This window comes from Alligator mississippiensis, chromosome 1, assembly GCF_030867095.1.
Source record: "Alligator mississippiensis isolate rAllMis1 chromosome 1, rAllMis1, whole genome shotgun sequence".
Taxonomy (NCBI): domain Eukaryota; kingdom Metazoa; phylum Chordata; order Crocodylia; family Alligatoridae; genus Alligator; species Alligator mississippiensis.
The window spans coordinates 343,588,174-343,601,115 of NC_081824.1; the positions used below are offsets into that span (position 1 = coordinate 343,588,174).

Sequence of the window (12,942 nt, forward strand, 5' to 3'; positions counted from 1 at the left end):
TAGTAGGGTGCCCAAAACTGAACACTGTACTACAGATGTGGCCTCACCAGTGCTGTTGCCACTACACCTGGAGGCACACCCAACAGCACTCAGCAGTAGGAGGTGGCTTGAGATCAGCTCAAGGGGAAAGTGCTGGAGTTGGAGAGGCATCTGGCCACCAACCCAGACAACCCGTTGCTCTGTGGAGAGTATCAGGAAAGGCAGGAAGAGCTCCCAGCTCTGGATGACTGCCACCCCCATAGTGTATTCTTCCACTCGCACATCCAGCTGCTCCAGGAAATGGACTGCAGCTCCACTTCTTCTATGCCCTTGAAAAGAGGAGGGGTGCCAAGAATGTATAGTTGTCATAGAGAAGTAAGGTTGGAAGGGACCTCCAGAGGTCAGCTAGCCCAACCCCATACCTGAGGCAGGATCATCCTTATCCAAACCATCCCATACAACCATAATCCAAACTCTGCGTAAGCTACCCTCAAACCTGAAACAACATAGACCTAATACCCTAACCTGCCACAGGTAAATCAGGGGAACCCTGGAAGTAATTGTCCTGCTTCTATAAAATGTTGTCAATATATGCTCAAGACGTCCTACGTAGAGGGCCACACCCCCCAGTATAGAGGAAGGCAAAAATACCCGCAGTCCATACCAATCTGACCATGAGGTAAATTTTCTTCTTGCCCCCAAATATGGTGATTGGCCTGACCCTAAGTGGACGGAGGAGACTATCTAGCCAGGACCCTCTGGATTTGCTCCTAGCAGGAGAATCAGCACACCCCAGTTGAAGTCCCTAGCCTTATCTGTAGCCAACAACGAATGCCTCTGAGGAGATTACAAAACACCCTGACTCATACAGCAGAAAAAAGTACATCACTTGCCTCTTGGCAGAGGACAGCACCCCCTCATAGATCCCAGTGAACTGCGAGAAAGGGTGAAGGTTTTCTATGCAATGCTTTTCTTGTTGGATCTGAATGATGCTGGTGCCTTCCAGGTCCTGCTAGGGTGCACGGAGCTCCCCTTCTCATGCAGGAGGGTTGTCCTGACCCTACTGCCCAAGAAGGGGGAACCCTTGTGACCCAAGGAACCTGTACCTAGTCTCGCTCCTCTGTACAGACTATCATAGCAAAAGGCATCTCACTGTGCCTGAGGTCCATGCAGGCAGATGTGATTCAGCCTGACCAGACATACATACAGGGTTCCAAGGAGTTCCATCTTTGACAGCCTGTACCTGGTGTGGGACTTCCTCAAGCTTGCTCACAGAGACTATCATTTGCCCTTTTGCCCCTCATGTAGAAAAAGGCACATGACAGGTTGTATCATAGGTACCTCACAGGCACAGTGGGAGCATTTGGCTTTGGTCTCCACATCATGAAGTTTCTCCAGATACTGTGCACCTCTGCAGAGTGCATGGTCAAGCTCAAGTGGACAATGACAGAGTCCATCCCATTTGGGTGTGGAGTGCATCAAGGTTGTCCGCTGTCAGACCAGCTCTATTCCATCACCCTTATGCTGTTCCTTTGCCTGCTGCACAAGAAGTTGGTGAGGCTGGTGCTTGAGGAGCTGGCCATGAGTATGGTCTTGTCAGTGTAGACTGAATACGTGCTCCTTGCCATCAGGACCTGGATAATCTGGCACAGGTGGAAGCCTGCCAATCCATCTACTCAGTCACCTCCTCTGCCTTGGTCAACTGGGGCAAGATACCTGGTCTGACACCGGGTGATGGGTGGCAGGTGGGCTCACTCCCACCTGTGCCCCAAAACACCCAATGGAATGTCAGCTTGCTGCTCTATCTGGGGGTCTACTTGTCCCCCAGTCACCCCGCCAGAGAACTAGCACCAACTAGAGATCAGGGTGTCTGAATAGATTCAGACATGGATGAGTCTGATGCAGTGCCTCTTGTTCATGGGAGGGTGCTGATCGATTATCAATCAGCTGATCCTGTTCATGCTCTGGCACTGTTTCAACACTCTGGCCATGCTCCTAGAGCTCCTGGCCAGTGTCCAGAGATGGGCATTGGGGTTCTTCTGATCAGGATGGCACTGGGTCTTTGCAGGTGTCTTGAGCTTCCGCTTAAGTGAGGGCAGGCAAGGCCTGGTCTGCCTCTGAAGCCAAGTCTATACCTTACACCTTCAGGCCCTGCAGAGGTTCATGTATGGTGCTGGTAGCCAGGTGGCACAGTGCCTGATCAGTCGCACCTTCCTCCACCACCTCCAAGGGTTCTGACATGACCGACAGCTCTTCTACCTGTGAGGTCTCCCTAGGTGGGACTTGGAGGACCTGCTGGATTTTGACTAGGACATCAAGGCCTGGAGGCTGGTCTGTACCTCCAGGTTCAGAGATGGTTGCCCAGGGCACCAACCTCCTCACCAAACACCTGCTGAAAAACCCACAGCTCATGGTGCCAGCAATGGAGGCGCCCTGGGTGCACTGGAGGATGATTCTGGCCAACATCACTCATATCAGGGACCTCCTGGACTGTGTCAGGCAAGGGTGGATAGATTTCTCTGTGTTGGCCCAGGGCATGGAGCTGCCAAGGCTGTGTGCTCCCTACTGCTTGCTTACTCCATGAAGTAAAGGCTGCCCTTACCTATATTGACCAGGTCGTATGACCAGAGCACAAGCATGTAGAGCTGGCAGCAATGGGCTGTATGGAGGTGGACTGCCTTGCTATCCCTTGCTAGCCCTCTGGAGCTAGTCACAGAGCTGCTGTTTCAGCAGGACAGGGGTGAGAGTCTCCAGTGGACAAATCCATATTCCACCCTGATCCCAAGAGCCACCTGGAACCTCAGCTAGTGGCTCCTTCACAGAGCTGTTGCCATGGGCATTTATCTGGTACTCTTTATGGACACTTCTGACACCTGCCCCTTTGCCAACAGAGGTAGATCCCAGCCTACCCTGACACCTACCCTGAGTGCACTAGATTGCAGCTCCTTTTCTGCCTCCTCCAGAACCTCTAGCTGAGGTTCTGGCTGCACTGCTCCCTGGAGAGTGCATAACGTTTTTGTTATGCACTCCTCATCTGTGGCCCCGCCAAGTCCCAGGTCTTCCTGGTCAACCTTCTTACTCCGGCCAGGCTGGCTATCTACAAGACTGGGAAAAAGGATGTGGCTGGGAGGAACCCAGGCAAGTGTGGACTGTTTTCCTGTCTCTCCTCTGCTCATGTATCTGGGCAGAGTTTCGCTGCTTAAGGACCCCTCAACTAATTCAGGAGGCAGTGGGTGCTAGCCAATGTGTTCTGCTCGATGTTCCCTTCTGGATTCCTTGTTATTAACCTGTGACCTCACTCCCATTCCTGTTTTCTCTTTATTTTTCCCCCAGAATTAGCTGTGTCTCTGGTGGCCTCCTTTATTAATGGAGGCTTATAGTACTTCATGATGGGCCTCTATCCATAATCTTTATGAACATCAAATAGGCCTGGGTCACACAGTGGCACAGTGAATGCTGAAAGGGAGAGTGAACTGGGTTTGACTAGGGTTTATTTTTTTCCAATGTTCCTCTCTCACTTGCAGTCTCCAGCATTTAAGGTTGAGGAAGTTCTGATTCAAAGACTGTGCCCCTAACTCCCATAGTCCAATATCTATTGATGCCCCTTTGCTCCAAGAATTTATCCAATCCCGTTTTGAATGTGGCTTAACTGTCAGCTTCCACAACACATGGTGGCAATGAGTTCCACACTTTAATTACATGCTGTGGAAAGAGAACTTCCTTTTCCTAGTTTTAAACTTACTACCTGCTGGTTTCCTTTTGTGACCACTAGCTCTTGTATTGTGAGAGACAGTAAATAATACATCCCTATTTACTTTCTCTTTGCCATTTAGCATTTTGTAAACCCTTATCATGTCCCCCCACCTTAGAGTCTATTTTCTAAACTGAATAGGCCTAGACTGTCTAGTCTGTCCTCATATGGAAGCCTTTTTATACCACTAAGCATCCTTTTTGCCCTTCTCTGGTGCTTCTATATACTTTTTGAGGTGCAGAGACTAGCACTAGGCATAGTATTCAAGGTGGGGGCACATCATGGATTTATAAAGGGGCATAATGATATTTTCTACTTTGTTTGCAATTTCCTTCTTAATAACCCCTAACATTTTGTTTGCCTTTTTGATGGCTGCTGGGCACTGAGCTGATGTTTTCAGCGAACTGTCCACAATGACTCCTAGATCTCTTTCCTATGTTGTAACAGGTTATGTACAGCTTCCTGCGTGGTAACAGCTAACTATACCTACCTAACATAGTGTAGGTATGGTTTGGGTTATTCTGGCCCATGTTCATCACTTTACATTTATCTACATTGAATTTCATCTGCCATTTAGTTGCCCATTTGCTCAATTGTGCCAGATCCTTCTGTAAGTCCTCACAGTCCACCTTAGTCTTTACCACTTTTAATAATTTTGTGTAACCTGCAAATTTGGCCATCTCACCCCCTTTTCCAGATCATTTATAAATATATTAAACAGCACTGGTTCCATCACAGATCCCTGTGGGAACCTTCTTTCTACCCTGAAAACTGACTATTTATACTTACTTTTTGCATTCTATTTTCAAACCAATTTCTAATCCACGAGTAGATGTTCCCTGCAATTCTGCGACCAGCACTAGCTAGCTTCATTAAGAACCTCTGATGGAAGACCTTATCAAAAGCTTCTTGTAAGTCCAAATATATTATGTTAACTGGATCACCCTGATCCACCTGCTTACTGACACCTCAAAGAACTCCAGTAGCTTGGTGAAGCGTGGTTTTCCTTTGATAAAGCCATGTTGATTGCTCCCCAGGAAGCCACGTTTATTCATATGCTGAACAATTCTTTTTTTTTTTAATTATTGTTTCTACCAATTTTCCAGGGACAGAAATTAGGCTTATTGGCTTGCAGTTCTCCGCATTCCCTCTAGAGCCTTTTCTAAATATGGGAGTCACACTGGCAACCCTCTAGTCCTCTGGTACTGAGACTGCTTTTAGCGTTAGATTGCATACTATAGTTAGGAGTTCTGATCTGAGCTCCTTCAGGACCCTAGGGTGAATGCTATTATTCAATTTATTACTTTCCTCTTCAACCTCATCTACTGAAATCTCAATTTGGGTCACTAACTTGTCCCTAGAGAAGAGTGGATCTGGTGATGGAGTTTCCCTAACAACTTCCACAGTCATGACAGATGCAAAATACGTTTAGTTTCTAGGCAATAGCCCTGTCATCCTTTAGTGTCCCTTTTACACCCTGATCATCCAAAGACCCAATTGACTCCCTGGCAGGCTTTTTGGCTTCTAATGTATTTAAAACATTTTTAATGTTATGGTTTATGTCTCTAGCAAGTTCTTCTTCAAACTCTTTCTTAGCTTGTCTTATTAAAGTTTTAGATTTGATTTGCCAGAGTTTAAGCTCTTTTTTATTTTCCTCACTAGGATGTCTTCCACTTTTTGAAAAAAAAAAATTCTTTTTTGTTGCTTACTGCCTCTGCAACTCTGCCATTAAGCAGAATTAAATTAAATAAAATTAAGTTATAGTTTTGTACATCTAAAATCTGTTGCAATGTAAAGTCCAGCATGATGGAGTGATGTTGTAGCCATGATGGTTCAGGAATTATGCAAGATACAAGGATTTCTTAGGGCGATATCTTTTATTGGACCAATTGCACATTAACTACATATCTATCCCAACTATGCAATCAGTCTAATAAAAGATATCACCCTAAGAAATCCTTGCCTCTTGTAGTATCACTATAGAATACCAATTTCTAGTCACAAAGAGTTGTGTGACAGCGCCATTATGATATTATATACACAAATATCAGGTACAGATACAGGCAAGGGAAGAATTACCTCCCTTGGGAAGAATTACCAGCTGGGTGAGAGAGGAGGAAACATTTCTCTGTAAGGTTATTTTAAAGCAAATGGTAGCTCCACGAAGCTTCTCAAGGCTCTGAAATATTAGGATAAGTCCCAGTGAGACAAAATACATGGCAGTGGGTACATAAAAAGATCAATGCTGTCTAATAAAATAATTATTCACAGGGCACTGTAATGATATATATTATAATTAATTACAGATCCAGCCCAGGAGCACATGGTGGTGGCAGCAGCTCCAGCTTGGACCCAGATCTTGTGGCATCATCTCTGGCTCTGACAAGGGGCACCTGGCAGCAGTGATGGTGGCAGAGGTTCCAGTATGGAGTGGTGGTGGGGCTGGCAGCGAAGGAGGTAGAGCAGCGTTTCCAGCCGGTGTGCTGTGGTATCCGGCTGGCCGTGCACCAGCCCCGCCCCCCTCACTCTGCGTCTGGTGTGCTGCTGCTTTTTTATTTAGGTAAGTGTGCCGTGGGGTGAAAAAGGTTGGGAAATGCTGAGGTACAGCCATGATAGTCACAACAGGGATGACCAGGGATGGATTAGCTCTTGCTTGCTCTCCTGCCACTGATCACCATGTGCACAGTAGCCTTAGATTCTGCAGCAGGCCACTCCATCCCAGTCATTTCCCCAACTTCTCGTGGCCTGCCAACAGCCTAGCAGACTGGATAGAGTAGCTCCATGGCCCAGATCCAGCATGACGGCCATATGCTGACATTCCTGACCTACATATATTGTATATATATGCACCAGCCACCTCTATAAGTATGCATACTGATGATTGCATATACACATACACGCATCCCCTTGGAAGGTGAGGTGGTGATATTTATGTGATAAACTGCAGAGCCGTGCATTGTGTTAATTTTGTTTTGCACCTCTGATCACCTCACCTGACTGCAGATCACTGATCCATCACCCACTGGACCAACTTCTAAAACTTTTTATCAGCTTTGAGCAGCTGCTTTTTTTTTTTTTTTTAAATCAACCTATCAGAGAGATATTTCCTTCAGATCCTTCTGCAATATGGCAATTGGCTTTTATTCACATCCCCAATAGTTAAAAATCACAATATTACTATTCACGGAAGAGCTATTTTACTTTTGATAAATCATTAAAGGTTTAAAGGTTATAAATGTATTTCCCTCTGAAGCCTATATAGTGGACATAGGGTGACTAAAGGAGCTTGGTTTTATGCACAGAAGGTTACAAACAATAGTACTACTAAATCTTTAAAAACTTGCTTCTTCAGTGATCCTTCACTGTTGAGGATGATCACTCCTCTGGGTCAAGTAAAAGGTTGTTGTGGCAGGTTCGAGCCCCAGGGGCAACTGTGACACCTTCAGGTAACTGTGTGGCTCCTGCCTGGTCTCTAATGTAGCCCTCCCTTGATTGCTTACCCACCATGCCTTGTTCTTATTGAAGATTAGGTAAGGGAGGCTGCCCACAGGCTTTAGTGTGTGAGCCTTAATTGGTGCAAGTCACCACCAAGTCCCTTCTGGATCCCAATAATCTCAATTCAACATTCAAACTCAGTAGGCCCTCACAGCCTGTCTGTGCCCCTGCAGAGCACCTGTAACCTTAAGGGCTCACTGTGTAGCTCCACTGTCTCCTACACCATGCCCTATGCCTCACGGGTGTTATTTTATGGTTATTCGCCTTGTAGGGGTCTTGGCCTTCTTGGCCTCCTCCCCTTATGCTCTTGCTGTGCCTTTTAGCCCAGGCCGATGGCATTGGATCTGGCTTCTAGGCTCCAGCCTCCCTAACTGTGGGTCCCTGACCCTATCAGTCTCTGTCAGTGGTCCCTCTTGGACCTCTAGCTCTTCTTGGGTCCTGACCCTGCTTCGGGGCCAGTTGAGATCTCCAGTCTCCCTGGCTCTGACAGGGGTCCCTCCTGGATCACCAATTTAGCCCCTCCTGGGCTCCGGTCCCACCCTCAGGCCAGTTGACATCTCTGGGTTCCCTGGCCTGACCTGCCCCACTTGGACTCACTGTCCAGCTGGATCCCTCTTGGATCTTTGGCTCCTTCTGGGCCCTGGCCCAGCTCATGAACCAATTGAGATCTCCAGGCTCCCTGGCTCTGGCAGTCTCTGGTTGTGATCTCTCCTTGAACTTTGGCCCCTCCTGGGCCCTGGCTCTGCGCTCAGGCCAGTTGAGACCTCCCTCACCCCCACCTGCCTGCATAAACAAGCCTCTTTCTGCCCCTGGTAACTTCCTCTGTTCCCAGGCCTGCAGAGTTACTTACCCAGTTCTGCTGTCAGCTTGGGAGCTCTGCTGCCAGGAGCCCCTACCTTCATGGCTCTCAGGGCTGGATTGCCTGACTGGCTTAGGCTCTGGGCTTATCTGACTCAAGCCTGGCCCCCTTCTGGTCAGGCGAGTCTCTAATCAGCCCCCATCACCACCTGTAAGCTGCCTCCCAGGTGGTGGGACAGGCACACCAGCCGCCTTGTCACAATTGTAAATGAGTCCATTAATGGCGAAGGCCGATGCTAGAGCTGCGGACTCTCTGGCATCTCAGGCAGTGGTTAAAGGGAGAGTTGGATTATGGATTTCTCAGTCTTGTTTCCTTTTCTTCCATCTCCATCATTTTTTCTGCCTCCAGGGTGAGATGGTTTTCCTCAAAGTAGGACGTACCTTCTCTCACAAGAAATCGCCATGTAGCCCTGTCCCGAGCTAGTCTTACCCAATTTGTGGAGTCAATGGCACCCTTCTTAATGTTCACTTTGAGGGTGTCCTTGAAGCATTTTTTCTGGCCCCTGCATGTTTTTTGTTCTTGTCCTGGGAGTATAGCACTTATTTTGGAAAACATGCATCAGGCATGCACATAGAGTCTACTGTAATTGATGTTGAATAATCGACAGTTCCATACTGGTGGTGTTAATATCGGTGAGGACACTGGCATTTATGCAATGATCCTCCCACTTTATCCCAAGGATCTTCTGGAAGTAGTGCTGGTGAAGGTGTTCCAGGCTTTTCAGATGGTCCCTGTAGGTCACCCAAGCTTTGCAGCTGTAGATTTGGGATTACCACAGCCTTACATACTAAGAACCTTATTTAAGTCCTGATGTCATGATTGTTGAATGCACAACGATTCAGTCTTCCAAAGGCAGAGCTGGCACATTGGATCCTATCCTGGATCTCCTCATCAATGTTGGCCTTTTTTGAGATATGGCTGCTGAGGTATGCAAGGTGTTCAATATTCTCCAGCTTCTGCCCGTCAATGAGGATCTTCACCAGGGCTAGAGCAGGCTGGTGAAGCACCTTTGCTTTTATGATGTTAAGGGTCAGTTCCAGGCACTGGTATGCTTGACAGAAGCAGTTAAGGGCTGTTTGTAGGTTCCCCTCCATATGTGCAACAATATCACAATCATTGGTGTACTGAAGTTCCACAATCAAGGCCGAGGTAACTTTGGTTTTGGCACGAGGCGGGAGAGATTGAAAAGATTTCTATCCATTTTGTACTCAATGCCAATGCCATGTGGCAGGTGGTCATGGATGAGCATCTTGATGACTGCAAGAAAGATGGAAAACAACATTGGTGTGATCACGCAGCCCTCCATGACATTAGTTTGTATGGCAAAGGGCTCTGTAGTAGAATCACTACATAGGATGGAGGCAGTCATCTGATCCTGAAGGAGTCTTAGGATGGTGATAAATTTCCCTAGGCAGCCAAACTTTAATAAAATCTTCCATAAAGTCTCACAGTTAAGAGCTGAAGGCTTTGGTCAAATCAATAAAGGCTGTATTGTACTCATCCCCACACGCCGGAATGTGTGTTTCCCCAGGGACAACTAGTAGCACTGGCATGTTGCCTCAGGTGTGGTAAGGGAGGCAGCCTTACCTGGGATCCTGGGAGCTTCCAGGAGCTGCAGCTGCAGCGGTCTTGTAGCAAAGAGCTTGGCTGGTAGCTGGAGTATGGCAGCTGGTGAGACTATGGTTTTGTGTAGGGCGCTGCTTCAATGTGTGCCACCCTGCTTTTTTAAAGATGTAGATATTTTTGACCGTAGGATCTCCTAGGGTCAAAAAACCCACACTGGAAATTAGCAGTGTGGAGAATGCCTGGATGTGTGGTGTGTGCAGTATGTGGTGCCACAGATAGATCTGCAGCACCACAAACCACACATCCACACTTGTCTAGGCGCACCCATACAGTTCCTGGTGTTGTTACTGTTATTTTTCCTGGATCTGATAAGCCACAAAAATCATGTCCATGGTGCCTCTTGGTGGTCTGAAGCTGCACTGAAACTCGGGAAGGATTTCTGTGGCAAGAGGAAGCAGTTGGTTCAGCAGAATTCAAGTGAGGATCTTCCCAGTGACGTAGAGGAGGGTGATATCTTGATAGTATTCACAGACAGACTTATCTCCCTTTTCAACAATACTGGCAATATTGCCATTCCTTAGGTCAGCTGGAATTTCCTCAGCGTCCCAGATTATGAGAAGCAGTGTATGGAACTTGTTGGTCATAGTTTCCCCACCAGCTTTGAAGACCTCATCTGTCATGCCATCAGGGCCAGATGCTTTGTTGTTCTTCCTCTATCTTATCACATGGTTGACTTCTTCAGAGGTTGGTAGACTGGCAAGTTCTTCCCTTACTGGATGTTGTGGGGTAGATTCAATAGTTTCATCAATTCACCACCAATTCGTGGCTCAGGAGCTTTAGGTAGTGCTCAATCCAGTGGTTTTTGATGGATTCGTCTTTAAGGAAAGTACTGCCATCTTCAGTTCTAAGTGGGGTAAGTCTGCAAGAGCTTGGTCTGTACACAGTCTTGACTGCAATGAAGAACCTCCAAATGTTATGACTGTCAACAAATTGTTGGATTTCTTTTGTCTTCTCTTCTCACCATTTGTTTTTGATTTCTTGAATCTTCTGGGCTTCAGCTTTAAGCTGTTGAAAAGTTCCCTGACTGGAAGCTCCCTGCTTCTAACTGGACATAGGATAGTCTTGCCAGTCACAGAAAGCTTTCCTCTTCCAATTGAGAAGGGCTTTGATCTCAACACTGTTTTTGTCAAACCAGTTCTGGTGGTGTCAGGTGATAAAGCCAATTGACTCTGGACAAGCCTCATGGATAATCTCCTTTAGAGCTTGTCAATCTTCCTCAACTCAAGTGTTATTTTTTTCAATCCTCAGATTGGTGAGTTTTTTGCTGAGATGTGTTTGGAGGGCTTTGCAGTGTCTAAGGGCCTGAAGGCATTTGATATTGCACTGAATTGGGTTGCTTTCAATGTTTCAGTGCAACCCTAATGGACATGATTGATCTCACTAAGCTATGATTGGTCCAGCAGTCACTGGCTCCTCTCATAACATGCATGGTATGAATGTCTTTTAGATCACATGCTCTTACAATGACATAGTCGAGGAGATGCCATTGTTTTGAGCCGGGGTGTTGCCATGTTGTTTTGTACCTGTCATGTTGTCTGAAGATAGTGTTAGTAAGGACCAAGTCATGCTCTGCACATTTACTGACTAAGAGGATGCTGTTGGAATGGGCCTTGCCCATTCCTTCCTTCCAAATGGTGCTCCTCCACATATTAAAGTCCTGGCGAACTCTTGCATTGAAATCTCCAAGGAGAATGATTTTATCTTCTTTTGGGATGATAGTCAGGATTTCATCAAGGTCAGCATAAAACTATTCTTTTTGTTCTTTCTCAGCATTGATATGCACTGGTGACGGTAGCAAACAAATTGTTGGTCAGTTGGAGATGGAAAGTCATGAGGTGCTTGTTAATGCCAACAGGGAATTTGCTCATTCGGCTGACAATCTGGTTCTTAATGGTGAAACTAATGCTGTGTATTCATCTATCGTTTGCAGGTTTCCCTTTCCAGAAGAATGTGTAGTCACCCCACTCCTCCCTCAGATGGCCTTCAGCTGCATGTCTGGGCTCACTGAGAACAGCGATATTGATGTTTTTGATAAGAGCTCTTGGGCAACAATAGCTGTTCCATGTTCAGGTCTGTTACTGCTTGGGTCATCTAGTAAGGCTTATACATTCCAGGATGCAAAGGACATTTTTGTATTTTAACCACAGTTTGAGTGATCCCCCTGGAAGCTGCTATCTGGTTGGGTAAGATAAGGTGGGATAGCCTATGTCTGAAGCACTTTTTCTAGCCCTCTCCCAATGCAAGGTAAGCAGAGGGGATCCTAAAAAGGACTGCTCAGTCATGATCACAGCTGCCAAATCACCCTCCTGTCCCATTCCAAGGGTGAAGTGACCAACACATGACCACAGCCTGCTTGTGTATCTGTGACTTTAATACCCCTCTAAAATAATTCTGGAATAGGCTTGTAGCACTTAAACTATACATGATGCTGAAAGGTAAAACATAGTATTTATATGGGATGACTTAAATTATTCATTAATGACTCACCATTTATGAATAATTCATCTTTTTGAAACTCATGCCAATAACCTTTACAACACCCCAGTACATGTCCTCTGTCCAGAAATGTTTATGCTTGGATGTGTAGTTAGAAGTAACAGAAGGTCCCATGGAGAATCAGAATTCAGAATTATATGTGTTTATAGATTATAAAGAGTTGCTTATAGATTATAAACATTTACTTACCTTGTTTGGGAATGAAAACTTGCTCTGTTCTACTTTTCCAGGCGTGTGAATAGCTGAGAGTGGTGGTGGCCAAGAATGGGTCATCTCCTGGAAAAAAAGTGAATGGTTAACTATTTTTAAAAAGACAACATAAGAAGAGGAAACCATAATAACAATATTTTAGTGGAAGAGCTATCCGAGTAGTAGACATATTGCTATCTGTGGGTAATTTCCAGTAGATTCTAGTATATGCCTGGCTTAGACAGTGGGTGAATTGCATTATTTTCATCACAAACTTTCAGGAGCATTTTTCTTAACAGTTTCAATCTTAGGATGACCAATGTTTCTTGAGTGCAAGAAGTTTGTTTGTTTGTTTTGGTGCTTCATACCCAACCTTTAATCGTGCACTGTATTCTGAGAGTGACAGAAGAAATAATGGTGGATGAGAATACATAGGAAGGGTTATTTTTTGTATGTTAGGGAATAGATATTTAATTCTAGGACCAAGTAGTTTGGCATATCATATGGACTAGTCTGGAAATAAATCTCACCATCAGGGCTTGAATAC

General features: G+C 45.9%; 1 protein-coding gene across 2 annotated transcripts in view; it reads right to left on the minus strand.

The window, feature by feature from the left end:
- The window catches only part of LOC102563459 (ALF transcription elongation factor 3), a 252,046-nt gene extending 239,562 nt beyond the window's left edge, over positions 1-12,484 (minus strand). For both annotated transcript variants that reach the window (XM_059720988.1, XM_059720987.1), the window contains exon 1: positions 12,396-12,484. In XM_059720988.1, the coding sequence (XP_059576971.1) occupies positions 12,396-12,479 (84 nt within the window). In that variant the 5' untranslated portion in view covers positions 12,480-12,484. The remainder of the gene's footprint in view (positions 1-12,395) is intronic.
- Between the last annotated feature and the right edge of the window lie 458 nt (positions 12,485-12,942).